The 19,005-nt window shown below is 48.0% G+C and overlaps 1 protein-coding gene across 1 annotated transcript in view; it reads left to right on the forward strand.

Moving 5' to 3' along the window:
• ZDHHC14 (zDHHC palmitoyltransferase 14) overlaps positions 1–19,005 on the forward strand; it is a 150,097-nt gene that overhangs the window by 75,382 nt on the left and 55,710 nt on the right. The window contains exon 2 of the mRNA XM_016200687.2: positions 12,617–12,777. Within this exon, the coding sequence (XP_016056173.2) occupies positions 12,617–12,777 (161 nt within the window). The remainder of the gene's footprint in view (positions 1–12,616; positions 12,778–19,005) is intronic.

Consider the following 19,005-nt stretch of genomic DNA (forward strand, 5'->3'; position numbering starts at 1 on the left):
ATGATAATAACAGTAAATCTTTAGATAACATGATAGTCGCCAAGATCACTTGCATGTGTTCTGGACATGAAACAGACATGTTGGCTCTAGGATGCTGAATCAAAGTTGGCTGGTATTTCGTTTACCTGGGAAGGAGCACTTAGAGGGGAGGGGCACTATGTAAGATAGATGACAGTTCATTCCCTGCCAACTTTAAAATGATATGGTTGTTGATAATTTGTTTTAATTTAGAGGGATCTGGATTTTTGCACATAAAATGAAGCTTTATTAACATGTTTATAATCACACTATTTCAAATACACATACATTCAAGTCCACATAAAATGTCCCTGCACTGTTTACTAGCGTGTAGCTGGATTGGCGGGGCGGGAAAGACAAATGTACGTGCAGATGTAAATTTAAAGCATAGAGCGATCAGACTCAGGAGCCCGTGGGGGGCAGTAGCCCAACTTCATTTACAGGTGGAGAAGTGGCGACCGGGGAGGTCAAGAGCCCACGCCGTGAGTCAGGTCTCTTGTTGGGTTTTACAGTTTGGACTCAGGCATCGTAGCTCGGTGCGAGTTACAGTGATCCAGCACAGGGCCCACCATGGAGTATGGGCTCAGAAAATTCCAGAAAGCCTGGAGTAAAAGAGTCCCGTGGTCTCCACTCTGCACCTTAGCTTCAGAGCAGGAGGCTGCTTAGGTAGGAGAGGAGGTCCCCTGCTTCCCGGAGAGGCGGAGCTCAGGAAGGAAGGTGCTGACCGTGGACTAGCCGCGGGCCACTGGCTTCCACAGCGACGCCCTCCCCTGCAGGGAACTCGGAGCAGCTGCGATTCCTCGGTTGACAGATCAAACCTCCCAGTCCACACGGGGAAGGGTGCTTTAGAAACGCTAAGGCCATATAACAAAGGGGAAGTTTTGAGATGATTGCAGTAACCTAATTAACCTGAAGATTGCTTGAGCATATCACAGGGTGCACTTGAAAGCCTCACAGAGCTGGGCTGCGCAGACACCCAGCTTTGGCACAAGGTGGTCCTGGATGGATTTGCCCTTTTCACTTACGACGTAGATGACCTTTGACATGTTGCTTAGTGACTCTGTTTCATCACCAGTCATAATACCCACGCATAGGACTTGGTGAAAATTACAGGCGGTCTTTGGTTCAGGTCCCTGGACCTAGTCATTTATATGTTAGTTTATAAATATGAATATTATGTCAGAAGCTGGACCTATCAAAGTGCCTTTCACAGCTAAAACTTAGAAACTCTACCATCAGACAATTCGAGTTTAGACCTGATACACAATCTCAAATTAAATTCCGATGTTAAAGAAAAACCGGTGAACCTGTGTTCACGAGCAGTGTCGCTGGTTTTCATACCAGCTCTCGTCAGGTGGGACGGAGTCAGCTTGTATGGCCCTGTTGTTTTTTCCCATTTTTTTTGCTTCCGTGATCATAGAGAAATAACTAACGTAGGACATAAAGGCTTAGGAAAAGAAATCCGGTCCCCTCATTTTGGGTGGTATAGATTTTAAGGAAATTATTTATTTTCTGGTATCAAAAGCTGCCAAAATAATTTAAAAATAATTTTTTTACTATTAAAAAAGTCACTGAAAGCTAATTTTTATGATTCTTAGAAACCTACCCACTGTGTGCTCTGGAGGAAAGGCAGGGTCTCAGCTCATCTGTAGAAACGCAGCAACTGGTGCTCCGTGGCTCAGTTTATGCGTTTTCCCAGAGGTCCTGTTCAAGAACTCTCCTCAGAGACGCAGTTTTGCCAAGCTGCTATATTTAGACAACTCCAAAAGCCTGTCAACACTGGTGGGAACTTCTGGTTGCAAATTCTTCAAGAACCGACCAGAGTAAGCACTCTAGACACAAGATCTTGCCACTGAGCATGGAGGTGCAGCTAGAGCACTGAAAAGCCTTTATTTTTTTTCCGTGTCCCTGCTTGCTGGCCTTCTGCGTTTTGACATCATTAAGACATGCAGTGATGGTTTTGGGCAGCCACATGACAGTCCTCCCAGGCAATTGTCTCTGGAAATGTAACAGACCATCCTCAGAACTTCACAGTTCTTTTGGGCTCATGAATTCTGCTGTTTAGACCAACTGCACCGTGTGGCACAGGCCCTGGGTGAATGAGGTCTGAGTCTGAGCCACCTTTTGACACTTTCCCTTGCTGTGTCTCACTCTCCAGCTCCCCGGGTGGCGCTCCAGCTTTGCCATCTGCTTGGGAAATTTCAAGGATGTGGTGGCAGTCATGTCATTGTTGTATATTTCATAGCAATAATATTGTCCAAAAATTCCACCAGGACAGCTGGGCCTGATTTCCGTGGCCCGAGTCCCTGTTGGTGATCGCTCATTAAATGTTTTTCCCAGAGGTCACTCCACCCTGTCCCTTAAGGTTGTTTCTGTGATTTCCCCCAGAAATAATGAACATGATTTTGCCTTTTCACCTCCCCTTTTTAAATTTTAACTAATGGTCATGTTTGCCGCTGGGCGGTCCTCAGGAACCCTGTTCTGCTTAAAAATGAACCAAAGAGATGTTTATCTCAGAAGTCTGTGGCTTAAAAGAAAACTGAAGGGACAATATGAATGTTTAACCCCAGAAAATATACTTGAAAAGTGCAACTAGATGGGGGGCTGGTGAAGGCATGAATTGGTCAACAACACGTGGTCGTCTTCAGTTTTTTCCAGTGGGTTCTAGGAGTTTCATAAAAAGAATTATCATTGTGCTTGGTAGTATTTGGGAAGACATTCACACTACCTGGTGTTCCCTGATACCACCCCACATCCTCCTGAGGTCCCTGGTCTCGCATGCTGGGCAGGTGTGGATCAGAGCAGCGCATTCCCTCCGCACTGGCTCCCCTGCCCTCGTCCCCGGGAAGCAAGTTATTCCTTGGGCCTCATTTTCAAATTTCAGGAAGCTTCTCTTTTTTCACAAGTGAGAGATTTGCTTTAGCTTTATGCCCATCAGAATCCTCCCAGTATCAAAGCAAGTCAAGTGCAGGCTGTCTGTGTGGCATAAACGTGTTTTGAAGTCGCAGGAGCAGTATTCACCATTCAGCCTCAAAGCGTGGTTACCAGGGACTCTCGGGGTCCAAACCCTGCTCTGTGCGGAAATCATGTTATTTATCAAGTGGAATTGGGAAGCAGAGACCAAGAGAAACATTCTTGACTTGCAAGCTGATGAATTCTGAGCAATGGAAGACCCTGTGTGTCCCTAGCGGTGCAGAAACCAAAATGTGGCCTGCGTCCCTTCCCTTGTGTCCCACACATTAGTGGTTATAGCTTTCCTTGGACAGCAGCCACCTCCTGCTGCTCTGCCCATGAGTCGAGCCTCAGCCCCTGCTCACAGCAGTCAGGATCCTGCATCCTGGGCTTAGCTGTCTTTTTGGCAGGTCCTTGAATCTGTTCCTTTCCTGCCCATCTGCTGACGATCCATCATGGAGAGGTGCCGTCACCTGTGATTCCTGAGCCTGCCTTCTCCCCAAACTGGGCAAGGCACTGTCAAGCTAAACCAAGTTCCAGGCATTCTTAATTACATATAATGTGAGCAATGAAGATCATTATAAAAACGTGACAACAGACACAGCTGTTACTATATTCTACCAAGAGAATGCAGAGAGAACCAATCAGAAATGGAGGCTTCACTGTGGCACAATTGAGAGAACGTGCCGTGGGCACGTGGCTCTGAAGATGTGCTGGTTCTGAATTTACCAGGGGGTTGCCTCAGTCTGATTAATGAGCCTCCTAGGGCGTAGTTTCCTCATCTGTAACCGTCTCAATAATACCAGGGTCATGGATTTTTCGCAGAGACTATGGGAAACAATATCTGTGAAACTGCTCGAAGCATAGGCTCTTGATAAATTAAAAAAGGTAAAGTTTCGTCTTCTCCCTGCAGCCTCCCTGTCTGGCTGCGTGTTACTTTAAACGCTGTGTGACCACGTCGGTGGCCTAGCAAGGGCGGGCCTCCCGCGGTGCCTGTCGGTTCCGACCCCGCCTCCTAAGGGGCTGATAATTACACGTAGGCGGCCTCCCCGCCTCGGGCAGGGGGCGAGCCTTCAGCATTTTTTAGTACAAGGGCACTTTACAAGGAGAATAGTCAATACCATGGGCAGTGTTTTGGGCGGGAAAATGAATCGTCTGTTGGGGAATGCTGAGAAGGGGACAGAAATCAGCAGAAGGTCATTCTGTTCACTGTCCTGCCAGATGTGTGCTCTGGCCCCCAGCTTGGTGTCAGAGGGTTCGGCCTTGTTAATCGCTTGCCTTATTTTGTTTTTATTTCCCTCCTTTTGGGAAATGGAACATTTTCGTTCTTAAATACATGTGTAGCCTTTTGCTTCTCTAGTCAAAAGCATCATATTTCCATTTTATGTAAGTTCCATGTATTATTTTTCAAAGTACGGTGTCTCCACTACGAGCGCTGCCTTGTTCTGTGCGCTTGTGACTGAGGCCGCTCTGCCGTCCGAAGTCACGTGCAGTGCGGCCTGGACAGTCGGCTGTTGCCAGCCCGCGTTTGTCCTGTTAGTGACCCTGAGAGGCTTGTGATGTGGGTATGTGGAAAACCAAATCTTCAGTTCCTCTTCAACTTAGGGAAACAGCGTACAGGAAAGTTCACTTGGCCACTCTTCTTCCCGTGCAAAAGGAAGGATGTGGCCCTCTTTGTCCCCCAGGAATGGGAGGAAATGGACCCCGACAGTAGGGTGAGGGGGCTGTGGGTAGGAGAGCGCTGTGAGCAGGAGCAGGGAGTGCACTGAAGGAGTGTCTGCTCTGCCCCATACACGGTTTCTTTACGCTTTTCAGCTACGCGATGATCTTTGCTGTAAATCATCTGACAGTCACCACACACAGTGTGGACCCCGAACTCTCAAGTCTGCTCTGGTGATTCTATTAAATTCGATTTAGCAAGTATTTCTCGAGAGCCAACAGGAAGTGTCTTGGCGCTGGAGATACAGCAGGGGCTAAATTTCTATCAAAATACCAATGCCATTCTTCTCAGAACTGAAACAAATAATCCTAAAACTTATAGGGAACCACAAAAGACCCTGAAAGAAGAACGAAGTTGGAGGTATCATGCACTCTGATCACAAACTATATGACAAAACTATAATAACCAAAACAACATGATACTGGCACACAAAAAACAGACACATGGATCAGTGGAACAGAATAGAGGTCCCAGAAATAAACCCACACACATATGGTCAATTAACCTATGACAAAGGAGGTAAAAATATACATGGGAGTAACAACAGTCTCGTCAACAAGTGGTGTTGAGAAAACTGGACAGATACATGCAAAAATGAATAAAAAACTGGACCACTGTCTTACACCATATACAAAAATAAACTCAAAATGGGTTAAAGACTTAAATATAAGGCTGAAACTGTAAAACTCCTAGAAGAAAACATGGGAAGTAAACTATCTAACATCAGTCTGAGTAATACCTGTTGGACACACCAATCCTCGGGCCAGGGAAACAAAAGACAAATGGGACTCCATCAAACTAAAAAGCTGCTGCCCAGAGATGAAACCATCAAACAAACAAAAAGGCAACCTATTGACTGGGAGAATCTATTTCCAAATGAAATATCCGAAAAGGGATTGATATCCACAGCATATAAGCGACTCATATAACGATACCAAAGAGCCAGTTTGGGGGCAGAGAAATGCTGGCTTTCCTCCTGTTGTTTACACACTAGCCAGAAGCCTTTGGCTTCCAGAAATTTTGAATCAGACTCAAAATCACTCAGCAAAAACTTTGAAACACCAGTTTTCCCTCCAAGCCCTTGCACACAGTCAGTGGTAGGTGGGTATATTGGGCTGTTTACACACTTGGGCTTGAAGCCTGTGGTTGTAAATTACAGATTCCCAGGTTCTCTGTCTCTAACTGGGCCTATCTGGGTGGTGTGGGGGCCCCAGATTTAATCATGACACTACTTTGTTACATGGGAGCTCTGCAGGCTTCAGGCAAGACTGGGCTGTGTCTGGAGACATCCCTATGGTATGTGGGCAGCCAGCTGGGAGGCCTGCAGGGAAAAAGCAGATTCTTCGGGACTGTCCTCTTGCAGTAGGATGGGCTTCTCCTGCCTTCTTCCCTTAGTGAGCCTAAAAGCTGCAGTTGTCAGATGAGAAAATAGATGGAGACTTATAAAATGAGCCTGTGGAGCTTTTGATGCTGTGGTGAGTCATCTTTATAGTCTACAAATCTAAACAGAGTTCCACTCTTTACCCATCTCTTCTCTCTGGGTCGGAGTTATTCCTTCCAGTTTTCTTGTTATATTTCCCCCTTTGGTCCCTGGGTCTATTTATTTAAATTCCCCCCTTCCCGATAATATTGGTAGATTCATCATTACGTGTGATTATTAAGAAGGGGCTTTGGAAACACTGTGTGCTGTTGTGGGGTGTCTTGTAGGGGAATGCCGCTCTTAGGAATTTTATGAAACCATCTGTTTGTTTGTTTTCCATTGTAGAATTGTGAGTGGATGTTATTTCTGCATCTCCTTTCTCCTCTATTTGTCTCCAAGGAATGTGTTTGTCTTTGCCCTATAATGGTCCATTTCTATGTATGTGATTAAGGAACAAATCATAAAGTTAATGGTGTTGATATCCCTGCCTATCAATGAAAAATACATTTATTTCACAGTGACTTGTACGAAAAGGAGAGAGATCGTTTTTATTACAACCCTTACAACCCCCATTCTTCACAGAGCTACTCTGTTATTATTTCAGACATGTGAGTCATTGGCTCAGATTATTTCCTTCTGTGACCATTTGCCTTAACTGTTTATTATGGAAATGCATCACACTAAAGACTCTGAAATTTAAAATAATAGGTTAACTTTGTGATTCGTGCAACTCAGAAACCCTCTGTGGCATCAGTGAGGCCAGGCCGCTTAGCTTCGGGTATAAACTTTCATTGCTGACCTTGTTTTGTTTGTTTTGTTTTGTTTTGGTAATCCTCACCCGATGATATTCTTTCCATTGATTTTTTTTAGAGAGAGGGGAAGGGAGGGAAGGAAGGAGAGAGAGAGAGAGAAACATCAATGTGAAAGAGACTCATGGATTGGTTGCCTCCTGCTTGCACCCCGACCAGGCCAGGGATCAAATCAACAGCTCAGGTACGTGCCTTTGACTGGAATCAAACCTGTGACTCTTTGGTGTGCAGGCTGATGCTCTAACCACTGAGCAACACTGCCCGGGGCACCGACCTCATTTTGATGTATAAAGAAAAATATTCGCGTGCTTATGCTTTCACATGTACCGCACGGAACAAAATATCAGCCCCAGGCCATGTTATAGTAATGGGTCCCGAGCTACAATTAATAGGATATTTGTGTGTGCACGTCCATTTGCAGGCAAAATATTAACAGACGACTCGAATTGTTTTGATGTGGAAAACGATTCTCCACGTTTTGTTCCAAAGGCCACTTGGTTTTAATGTTTCTGCTACATCTTGTTAATATTGTTTTGTTTTTGTTTTTAAAGAAAGCTAATCTTCCTCCAAAGAATGTCCTGTGGAAAAACAGAGAGACCTAGCTACCCGATAATGAAATCCAGGTTTCCTATCTGAAATGTTTAAGAAATTAATTTAGTCCTAGGATTTGGTCCAAGGAATCAGTTTAAAACATGCATTCAGCAAATTACAACATGCGAGACAGTCTCTAAATGTGAGTTCAGGATTATTGAAAGTATTGATTCTGGGATGTCTGTATATGTTTGATGGTAAAATAATTTTGTCATAATTAATGACAAAATACACTAATTGCATGGTCTCAGATAATATAGCACCAGAAAACAGGCCCACTCTTCATGTGTAAAGATCAAAGCACATATAACTGTTTTTCCTAAGGATTTGAGAAGGTTGCTATTGGAACTGAAAAAAACTCCTTCCAGTCCTTGGCAGTGCTCCATTTGTACTTATTTCCTGGAAGGTCCTTTCTTTACCTCAGTGCCCCGTGAGCTGACAGTTTATAACAGACATTCAATCATCACGTCGACAGTGAAGCGGCTCGCAGGGGTGTGCACGGTAGGAGGGGACCGTCCTGAAGGCTTTCGTCCTGTGAGCATTGATTTGGTCTCTTGCCACCATAGCTCCTTCCTTTTCTGCTATGAGAACACATGCTCTCAGAGTCTCGTGTGTTCCCTGTCACTTTCCCACTGGCTTTATGAAGACTGAGGTGACCGGAGCCCGTTTTCCTCATGGCCCTGGGCCGTGCGTAGGTCACAGCTCCTCAGACAGAAAGAGGGCTCCACTTGGTGTTTATAGCCTCGCAGCTGCATCCTCAGCTTGTATCAAATCCAGAGCCTTGGGGGACGGGGTGCTCCGAGCAGATGGCACTGGGGATGGAGATCCCAGCACAATTGCTCAGACACGGGGAGGAGCCATTTGCAAGTGGCCTGAACTCCGCTAGGACCTGTCTTTGCTCCGCACAGTGCTTTGGCCCTTACGCCCTGCCAGGATTCAGGGTTCAGGGTTCAGGCTTCCCACTCGGAGGTCCAGCGATCTGTCGTGGGCAGAGTCTGCTCGCTGCCTTGTCTTTACCAGAAGGACTGCAGACTCGATTGCTTTCCCAAGCAGCAGCTTGAAGGTGTCTGTGTGGCTCTGATCTCAGGGTTTGCTTTGGGATGGGAATTCTGCTTTTGTAAAGGGCGTTGTCCGAAATTTTAAGGAGAAACTAACATGGTTCTTTGTCACACAGAGGCTGGTAGGACGGGGGACTGCCACAGAGCACCTGGTATTGTACAAAGTTATACCAACATGAGGTGTTTCATCTGCTGGAACTTTAGAGCGTGGAGGAGTTAGAAGTTCTGGTTAATGCTGGGAACATGTTCGTTTACACACTCAACGCAGGGAACCAAGGAGAGGCCACTCCTTCTAAACTCAGCCTGGGAAGCCTCCTGGACAGGGCAGAGCTTTGCGCCTGTTTGGAGAGTCACAGGACCCAGCAAGCTGGGAAGACAGAGAAGCGAGTTCTCCCAAGTGAGAGAAGCCCAGAGCCAAGGAATCTAGTGCAGTCCAGGTTCTCGAGAAGACAGGAATGGGGGGCAAAGAGAGGTGGGGGGTGGGCCCTGGGCAGGGAGAGGGTGCCCGTCTCTGTGTAAGAGGAGGAAGGGGAAGGAGGGCAGCGGTACCTAGGAGGCCGTGCACTTGGGCTCCGTGGGCGCTTCTGAAGAACTCAGAGCCAGACGTAAACATCTGGTAGACCTGGAGTGCCCAAAGCCACCCGTGACGGAGCCGTTCAGGTCGGTGCTTTGCAGCCCCCTTCCTGCCCTGAGCCACGGAGGGCCGGAAACTGCACGTGGCCAGATGGGTGCATGGAGGAAGTGTCCTCTAGTCACTGGGGTCGTTAGACTTCTAGTGACCTAAATGAGACTGTTGGGCCCTGGCCGGTGTGGCTCAGTTGGCTGTGTTTCGTCTCTGTCCCTGCACCAAAAGGTTTGATTCCTGGTCAGGGCACGTGCCTGGGCTGTGGGCTCAGTCCCTGGCGGGGGCCTGCAGGAGGCAGCTGGTTGATGTTATGCTCTCACATCAGTGTTTCTCTCTCTCTCTCCCTTCCTCTCTCTCTAAAAGTCAGTTAAACTCTTCCTTAAAAAAATAAATTTAAAAAAATTTAATGAGACCGTTTGCTACTTGATGTGACTGGAGAACTTCCTGTTCCCTTCATCTCGTGACGGGAAAAGTCCTGGTGCCCTCCTGAGTCCTCACGCAGGGCAGGGCAGGGCAGGGGCTGAGCAGGCCTAACAGGGAGGCGGAGGAAGTCGTATTTCAGATTCACGTGTGGTTCCTCCACGTTGGACGACGGGTCACACAGCCAGAAGCAGCCGGCAGGGAGGGGAGGAGCGGCCACTCGTCCACTGGGCTCTTCCCCTTTTTTCCTGGAAGGGCTGAGAAAATGAATAGACACTCAAGTAGCAATAACTTCAGCCACGGCGTCTCTGCGATGAGAGCGTTTCAGGGGACACGGCCCTGGCTTAGAGGCGTTCACCTCGAGTTTTGAGTACCAGGTATTAGCAAGGGCAGCGGACTTCCTTGTGGGAGGTGGGGAGAGGCGGGGAGAAGTGACAGCGAGGCCTCTGGGACTTTCGGCCTGGAGAGGTGGGCGGCCCCCGTGCAGTGCCCTTGGGACAACCAGAAACCGTTTAGGACATGGGTTACTCACTAACTTGTCTGAGGAGGCAAAACGTGAGGTCAGCCAAGTGACGTTTCCGACCCAAAAGGGAAAAGCAAACACACGGGAACCTAAGGTCTGTTAAACCACCTGCCCGGGCGGGTTCCAACAGCCCCGAAGTGTCTGTCCTCGGAGAAGCCACGTGGCGCTAAATAAACCACAGCTCCGACACCCGAGGTGCACCACGTCCCCCGGGCCGGTCCAGCGTCACGCGGTGCAGCTGCGCCCTGGACACTGTCGCCGAGCAACTGTACCGATTGTTTCCTGTTCAAACGCGTCGATGATGTTGAGGAGGAACAACACTGGCCTTATTCTCTGCCTTTGTCCAAACAGGCATTCTTCTGGGGATGCTGAATTTAAATTCTGGAAAATTCTCTTCTACACAACTGGTCATTTTCCTAACCATTAAAAAAAAAAATAGTCCACCTAGGGTAGATTCTTTTAGACTAAAGAAAATATTTTAGGGCTGATACCTATGAGTTGACATCTGGTGGTGCCAGGGTCAGTGCTGTGCCTCAGCGTGGACTGTGGGTTTCTCACTGTGGTGCTCTGGCCGTGCCCAAGGCTCCGGACAGCGTAAGGTTGCTTTTTATGTGGCAAGCGTATCAAAGATAATGTCATATTTTATGACACAGATACTTTTTAATGATCTTCTAGAGTCTGAGTTCCTCGATATTAACTCCCGGTTGATATCGCAGAGATTTATTTAATCAATAGACTTGAAGCAACTGATCTTTCACCCCAGCTCCTCATAGAAGCTCCACGTCAAAGTCCAAAGTGCCCCACTTAACATATAGACACGCCCTGAAAAGGTGTCTGTGCCCATGGCCCACTGCCCTGCGCCAGGTCGTGCAGCTGGGAGGCAGCCCCGCCTTGGAGTCCGAGTTCGATGCAGTCTGAATGGGATTTTTATCGTCACTTTTTATTGAACCTTAAAGGGAAGATGGTCGTTTCCTGACTGGACTTTTGTGTCTCAAGTTGAGTTGTGCTTTCTGCATTAGGTTCTTGCCCTGGCCGGTGGCTCAGTTGGTTGGAGCACTGTCCCATAGCCCAGAAGGTTGCGGGTTTGATTCCTGATCAGGGCACATACCCAGGTTGTGGTCAGGGCGTGTATGGGAGGCAGCCAGTCAATGTTTCCCCCTCACACCGATGTTTCCCCCCCATCCTCCTGCTCCCTTCCTCTCTCTCAAATCAGTGAAAACATATCCTGGGGTGAGGATTTGAAAAAAAGTCTCTCTCATTGTCAGGACTTGTAGATGCAGGACAATATTCCCTTTACAAATCCAGGAGGATACACTGAGTGCTATTGTCCAATTTCCTAAACTTGAAGCTTTTTAACTTGGAGCTTTTCAGTACCTAGGATCATAAAATCAAACTTTTTAGAAAGACTGGAAGCCCAGTCTTTCTGAAGGGTATTAATTATGTTGTATTTGCCTGAAACACTCAAGGAAAAGCAATGATCTTTTTTTACACAGAGCGAACTTAGTTGGATTTATAAATTTAAGTGATGACTTTACCAAAGGAGACTTTTTTAGGTTAGACACTCTTATATATATGTTTTCCCCACAGCAAGTTCTTTGTATCTTCTGATACAATGACCACGATCATTACAGATCCCATTCTTCACTCAGCTCCAGGCACTGAGCTAATTCCCACTTGGTCTCTCTCGCCCTCTGTGGTGTCAAGGGGCAGGGACAGTGGGCCAGGGTGTGGCGCTTAAAGCTGTCCTGAGCCCGGCTGGCATAGACTTGAGTCTGTCCCAAGGGCCCCTTGCTGCTAGTCAGCTCCTGGGCTGAAGGACAGTGAGGGGGTTTCGTAGAATGAGTTGGGCCACGTTGATCAACGGTAGCTCAAGCCTTCTTGAAAAACAGCAGGTTATAGTATCCCAGCCACTGAATCCCCTTTAATCCTTTCTGGAAACTGGCCTGCAAGTTCATTTCCATAGCTCATTACCCTCTTTTGAATAGATAAACTCCAAAATATTGAAAAATAGTAGGGTTTCTTTGCCTTTTGAGGGCGAATTTGCGGTTCTCAGTATTTTGTGATCCAGCAAGGAGAGGCCAGTTCTAAGCTGGTGGCAGTTCCCGGGGAGGGAGGATGACCACGTAGATTCATGAGCTGTGCCTACTGTGCGCAGGGCACCGCTCTGTGCACCTGGCACTGATCGTACCAGCAGGACCGTTTCCATTCCGCCAGCGTCTTTGCTGGGTGGCACTTTGGGGGCAGAGGGCCTGGCTTGTTGTGGCTGGGGGAGGACGGGTTAAATCCTCTGCAGGAGAGAATGGTAGACCCCTCCAAATGTAAATGCTTAGCATAGATGAATTTTTAATGGAAATCAATTCAATTCTCCAAAGAAACCGTTAGCTTCTTGGAAAGTAGAGACTGCTTACTGTTGCTGTTGATGACTGACATTATCTCTCCTTTTTTTCCCTTCCCCTCCTGCCTTCCCCACCTGCTGGCAGCTGCCCGTATCTGGCAGTGAAAATCACCCCTGCCATTCCCGTGGTTGGTGGCATTCTGTTCTTCTTTGTGATGGGGACCCTGCTCCGCACCAGCTTCAGCGACCCCGGAGTCCTTCCGAGAGCCACACCTGATGAAGCTGCTGACCTGGAAAGGCAAATAGGTAACCTGAAGGTCTGCCCTTGGCCTTGGTCCCTTCTCCACTGTGCACAACCAGGGTGTGGGAGGCCAGGCTGGGGTGGGAGGCCAAGAGGGGGCAGGGCGCTGGATGGTGACGAGGAGCCAGAGAGGAGTCCCCAAAGTATTCACTCTGCTGCAGGATGGCCTGAATAGCAGGTGGGATGGAAAGTGGTCGGAGGTAAAGTGAGGACTGGTGCACGCGAGGCAGGCTATGGTGCCACCAACCAAGGCACCACTGCTGAGATCTGTTTTCTGCTGTTTCCATGAAACCCAGGTGCCTCAGTTAGTCATGAAGGTCTGTGGTCAGTGCCTGTTCTCTGACCCTTTTATAATCATCATCGCCCGATTCTGGTTTCCATAGTACAAGCCTAGAAAGTTTACATCTGAGATGACTGTCTTATTTCTCTAGCGTAGGATCTGAGTTTCTTCTTTTTTAAAAAAAAATATATTTTTTTATTGATTTTAGAGAGAGAAAGGGAAAGGGAGAGAGAGAGACAGAAACATCAATGATGAGAGAGAGTCACTGATCGTCTGCCTCCCACATACCCCCTGACTGGGAATCGAACTGAGATCTCCTGCATCATATGTTGACACTCAACCACTGAGCCATGCCAGCCGGGCGAGAATTTCTTTATTATAGCATAACAAGTATACATAGTTGTGATACATATGTTGAGATGAATAGCTTTATTTTTCCTTAGATATTGAAATCCTAGGATAAAAAGTTTACCGCAATCCATTTTAAAGCTATTAAAACAAATCTCAAGACGTTAAGCGTCAAGGCGCCATAGGACTCAGCAGGTCTCCCCCTAGGTATAGAACCAGGAGAAATGGAAATACATGTTCTGATATGTACATTATATCTAACAGCCAAAAATGCTAAACACCCTCAGTGTTCATCAGTGGGGAAATTGATGAATCATAAATACATGATGTATCCATGCATGGACCACCACTAAGCAATAAAAGAGCAAAGTTTGTTGACATGTCCTACAACATGGATGAACCTTAACACATTATGTGGTGAAAGAGTTCAGATCAACAGACTACATACTGTATTTACATCAGGATGTTTATATGAAATGTCCAGAAAGAACAGATCGTTAGAGACAGAAAGCAGGTCAGTGATGGCCGAGGCTGGGGGGGGGGGGGGGGGTGTGATGCACCCGGACTTGCCAGAACTGTTTGAAATAATGAAAATGACCTAAAATTAGATCATAGTGATGGTTGTGCAAGCTAATAAATTTACTAAAATCATTCTGTTGCACATGTACTATGGATAACTGTTACGGTGTGTAAGTTAGACCACAATACACCTGTCAAAATAAAAAGGAGGGAGGAAGACAGTCTCACCCCTCTCAAGCTAAGTGACCTGAGGCTGGCCGCACACTTTCTAAATGTCATCTGTAAATGGGGACAAGGGCACACAACCTATAATGTTCTTATCAGGGTTAGCTCAGGGGATGGTAGTATTTTTTAAAGAGAAACTCTCCCCTTTTCCTACCCAGTTCTCTTTTCCCCTTCTGCAAACATAGATTCTCATAAAAAGCGACCTGCAACGTGACAGGAATGAATGGCAGAGCTGGTATGGTGCGGGTCTGATCCTTCTCAAGGAGCCCTCCCATATATTTCTTCACGGTGGGAAATAAGATTATGTTTCAGTGGAATCTTAGCACATTTATTTTGTGCTATCTAACTAAAAATATGAAAAATGAGGTTTGGAAACTTTTTATTATTAGGGTTATTAATTCTAATTACCTGTAGTATACCTCTACTTACAGAAGCCCATCATAACGTGAAACCAGCCATCTGGGTAATTTGTTAAAGATTTGCCAGGATCTGAACAGCTTCCCCATCTTCAGCTTTCTGCAGAGGAGGGGGGAGGACACCGTGTCTCAGAGTCCGTTATAGGTCTTTTGAAACGCCTTACACTTATTTTTTCTGAAAGACCTTTCCCAATAACGTATGTTGCAGCCAAACAGACACAGCAAAGAATGGCAGCAGGGCTCCAAGGAGGTCTCTCGGGGGTCACTGGAGTCCTGCTTGGAAACTAGTTTTGAAAACTCAGTTTTTTTAGTTCATTCAGGAACAATCAGATATTAAACAACTGGTTTGGGATCAAAGCATTTTGTTTCAATTAGGGATAGACTCTCCAGGGATCCACAAAGAGAAAGGCAGCAGGCCCACCTCTGCTCACTTCCACGTGAGCATCGTGCGTCGTGCGTGGTCTCTTCCCAGCCCCTCGACAGCCCTAAGGATGCAAAAGCCAGGAAGTCAGCCATGGGCTGAAAGGCCACCTCGTCTGCCTGTTGGGCTCTGAAAACAAGGCCAGTTACTTAGGAAACTCCCCCTGTCAAGGTGACCCTGACACCAGGGGGTGGTCTTGCCTGGCAGTGGTGGATCAGATAACAAGAAGACGGATGGTCTTTAAAAAGTCCCCTGTACTGTGGCAAATCTGAACACCTATCCTCTCTGCACTATTTGCTGCCCTGCTAGAGGACCACCCTGCTAGACACAGTGGGGGGGGGTCTCCCCTCTCCATCTCCTCCCCCTTCCTCCCCCTCCCCTCCCCCTCCCCCTCCCCCTCCCCTCTCCCTTCCCTCCTCCCCCCTCCTCCTTCTCCCTCTCTCACCCTCCCACCCCGACTCTTTTGGTCAAATTCTCACCCAACGACTTTTCTTGTAGAACACAGAACCAATCCCCATTTCATTGTGTCCTGAGTTGGTCCTTGGCTGGATGTCCTCCTGAGCGTGGCACAGCCGCTCCTGGTCCTGGGGACGCCCTGGCCGAGCTGCCGCCCAGCTCGGCACCCTCCCGGGGAGCCCGTGCCTGGGAAGAGTTCCGTGGGGACAGGACGGTGTCACCACCAGTTCCACTTGCTAGACCTTCCCTGCCAAAGACGTCTTAATTCTATGTTTCAGAGTAGAAACATTATAATTGTAATTTTAACAACACTGATGGATTTTTGTTGAGAAAATACTTTCTGAGAACACAATTAAGCCAATTTAAGAATTAGTCCATTTTCTTTATTGCAAAGCTAAACTGGTTCCAATTTTTTTCCATTTACATTTTTATTTTACTCAAATTATTTTTATCGGAGTAATTTCTTTTCCTGCATGACATTTATAATTGGGGTTTTTATATCATGAATGTTGCCTTTACGAATTTTCTTATAGAACTGTTATTTCTAGACAAATTTTCCGGTGATTTAATTTTTTGGCATGTTCATTTTCTAAGCCATTATTGATTTCTTTTTGTGTTGGCTATTTCTCCTGGGGGTATTCACCATAAAATCGCTTTAAATGTTTGCGGTCTCCTGTTTTCTGCCTCGTGGCCGTCCTGCGGCCGCGGTTGTCCATGACTCACTCCGTGTGCCGCGCGCCGGTGCCCACGCTGCTGAACGTGCCGCAGACGACAGCAGGCGCTTAGGGGCTCGTTTGATTGCCTTTGCCCAGTTTTCTTTTCCGAAGGCGACATTTTCTGACCATTTCCCCCAATTTTTGTTTGCACCCCCCTGCTCACCTTCAAAGTTACTGCGGTTTGTCCTGTGTGTAATTTTTGTTGGCAACGGTCAGTCGGCGTCTCGTGATTGTTCTGCAAGGCCCAGTGCGCCATTCAGAATGCAGTCCCGCCGTCACTGTCGTCCCCTGTGCTCTCTGTCCCGTCCTTTCCGGACCTGCCGTGACGCCGTTAGATTGTGGACACTCCCTCCCATGTACCAGCGAAAGCGTTTACCCGCGTCTGTTAAAATGCAACACGCGCGTGCTTTCCGGTGAAGCAGCGGCTCGCTGTCCGCGGTGGGCAGGTAAGGCAGAGGAACACCGGTGGCTGGTTTCCCTCAGTGCTTCCCTCAAGCCGGGCATCGCGTAAGCTCCTCCTGTGATTATCTCATTTCACACGACAGCCGACGCCGAGTCCCTGCAAGTGCCCCTCCTTCAGAAGCCAGTGCTCAGAAAGGAATGCGATTTGCCGAAGGTCTTGGGCCAAAGCGGGGAGTCTCGCGGGGGTCCGTGCTCTGAACCACGACGTGGCACGGCGCTGCCCACCGTCTAGTTGCCTTGGGGAGCCAGGCCCCGGGGGGGGGGGATTTCCTCGCTTGCCGGAGCAGGTGGCACTTCCCATTGCCTGTAAGTTACAGTCTGTCACCCCCAGACTGTCAGCATCACCCAGCCCGCAACTCTCCTGGCCTGTCCGCTGCCTCTCTCATCACGTCCACGGATAGACGCCTGGCTGTCAAATCCTGGGTCCCGGTGGGCCGAGAAGGAAGAAGCCCAGGGAAACTCCAGACAGCCCGGTACGCCCCTTAGAGCCGCCTGAAGATCTAGGGGCCTTTTCCACTGGGAACCTCCCCGACCTCTAGATTCCCCGTGGAACTTTGTCGGAGCTGAGGAAAGTGGGCAACGGGCATCCCACCACGTCTGAAACACCTTCTGGAGGAAACAAGGGCTTTTGAAGAAATTGGCATTCTAGGAATAAAAAAAAACACGGATTCCTTATTTGGGGAAACTCTAGCATTGTGTAGTGTGCACAGGTGCCCGGGCAGGGGAGGCAGCGAGTCTCCCACACAGATGTGGGATGGCGGCTCCAAAAGTCAGAATTCCGCATTGTCTCTTTAAAAGCAAATTCCAGCCGGGGCGGGCTGGAAACCAGATGTCGCCATCCAAATGCTGGTATTTGGGGAAATACCACAAGATTTTGAAGGGCTTAGTCCTGAGGGAAGGAAGGAGCCGGAGGTTTTGTTTCCAAAGGGTTTGGAAGGATGGGTGATTTTCACCCGGGAAATTCCCTGGAGCCTTTATGATTTCCCCTTCCTATAGAAATGCCAATCCGTGGGAATGTCCTGGTCATGGGGACCAAAGCCGGTTTCCGATGCAAACGTACTTACTCGGTTGTAAGGTTGGGATGTGGACTGTGTGCTGGTCGGACGGGAGAATTATAATGACATAGACATCCACCCGCAACTCGGCTCCTCTGACGGATCCCTTTACAGAATCGTCTTTACAGTCCAGGCAGCTCTGTGGGTGGCAAGTGGTACTTTCCTCCTTACAGGAAAAGGAACTTAGACAAGGGGGCTTTTACCTTGATGAAAGCACACTTCTGAGCTCACACTGCACTGAGCCCAGGAATCTAAGTTCCTAAATCCGTGGAGGTGTTTTAGTGGCTCCTGTATTTGCCATCCTGAATCTACTGGGTGTCTCTTAATATAGCTGAAGATGTGATTTACATGTGTGTACATATGTACAGTGCTATAGAAAAGATTGGAACCTTTCCTATAGAATTAGTGACGCCTCCCGAAAAGCAACTGTCTCACTTCACTCTCAGATAAGGAGAGTCTCTCTCTCTTTCTCCCTCTCTCAGCACCAATGTCACATTCTTTAAAGAGTTTGTGTTCAATCAGCAAAATGATGGCATAGGGCAATGCTGACATGCTTTGCTTAAAAAGAAGAGAATTGCACTATAATTATAACCAGTTCTACCCCCAGGCCATGGAAGGGGAAAGGAGGATGAACTTCCGAGGGTGAGGAAAAGGCCAGCCTGGAGGGAGCGGGGAAGCCAGAGGCCACCAGGAGGGAAGCACAGGATCAAGTGGCAGGAAAGGGTGGAAAAATTAGGGCCACGTGGTTCAAGAATATGGCCAAAGGAAAGGGCAGGTGGCCTGGAGATGAAAGATTAATGGAGATGAAAGGCCCTCTTGCCCAGGCAGGGGCGCTGAGGCCGCTGCGGATGCGTAGAACCCTTTGAGCTCGTGAAAGGGCTTTCTGACTCCAGGTGTGCCGGTCCGCTGCAGTGCTCTGCGTCACAGAACATTCCAGCAATCTTGGGATCATCCTGGACAACCCCTTCAGTTTAAAGACCAGTAGACTTAGGCTCAGAAGGAAACAGGTACGAACCCACCTGCGCTCACACAGAGCTAATCGGTGTATCCCTGGACTCTAGCCCTGGGGTCCTGACTTCACATCCGGGTCCTGCACCTCTCCTTGGACTTTTTTGCTTCTGAAACCGAATCCCTAAATCTTGGCTACTCAAAGCGAGTCCGTGGAAGAGCCACACCAACATCACCTGGGAGCTTACTAGAAAGGCAGAACCCCAGGCCCTGGCCTACCGACTGAGCCAAAACCTGCCTTTTAAACTAACAAGATTGTGTTGGTTCCTGAAAGCTGAGAAGCCCGGCCTTGATTCTTGCCACCTCCCAGCAGTGACCGTGACTGTG

The sequence above is a fragment of the Miniopterus natalensis genome, chromosome 5 (genome assembly GCF_054644295.1).
Source record: "Miniopterus natalensis isolate mMinNat1 chromosome 5, mMinNat1.hap1, whole genome shotgun sequence".
Lineage (NCBI taxonomy): Eukaryota > Metazoa > Chordata > Mammalia > Chiroptera > Miniopteridae > Miniopterus > Miniopterus natalensis.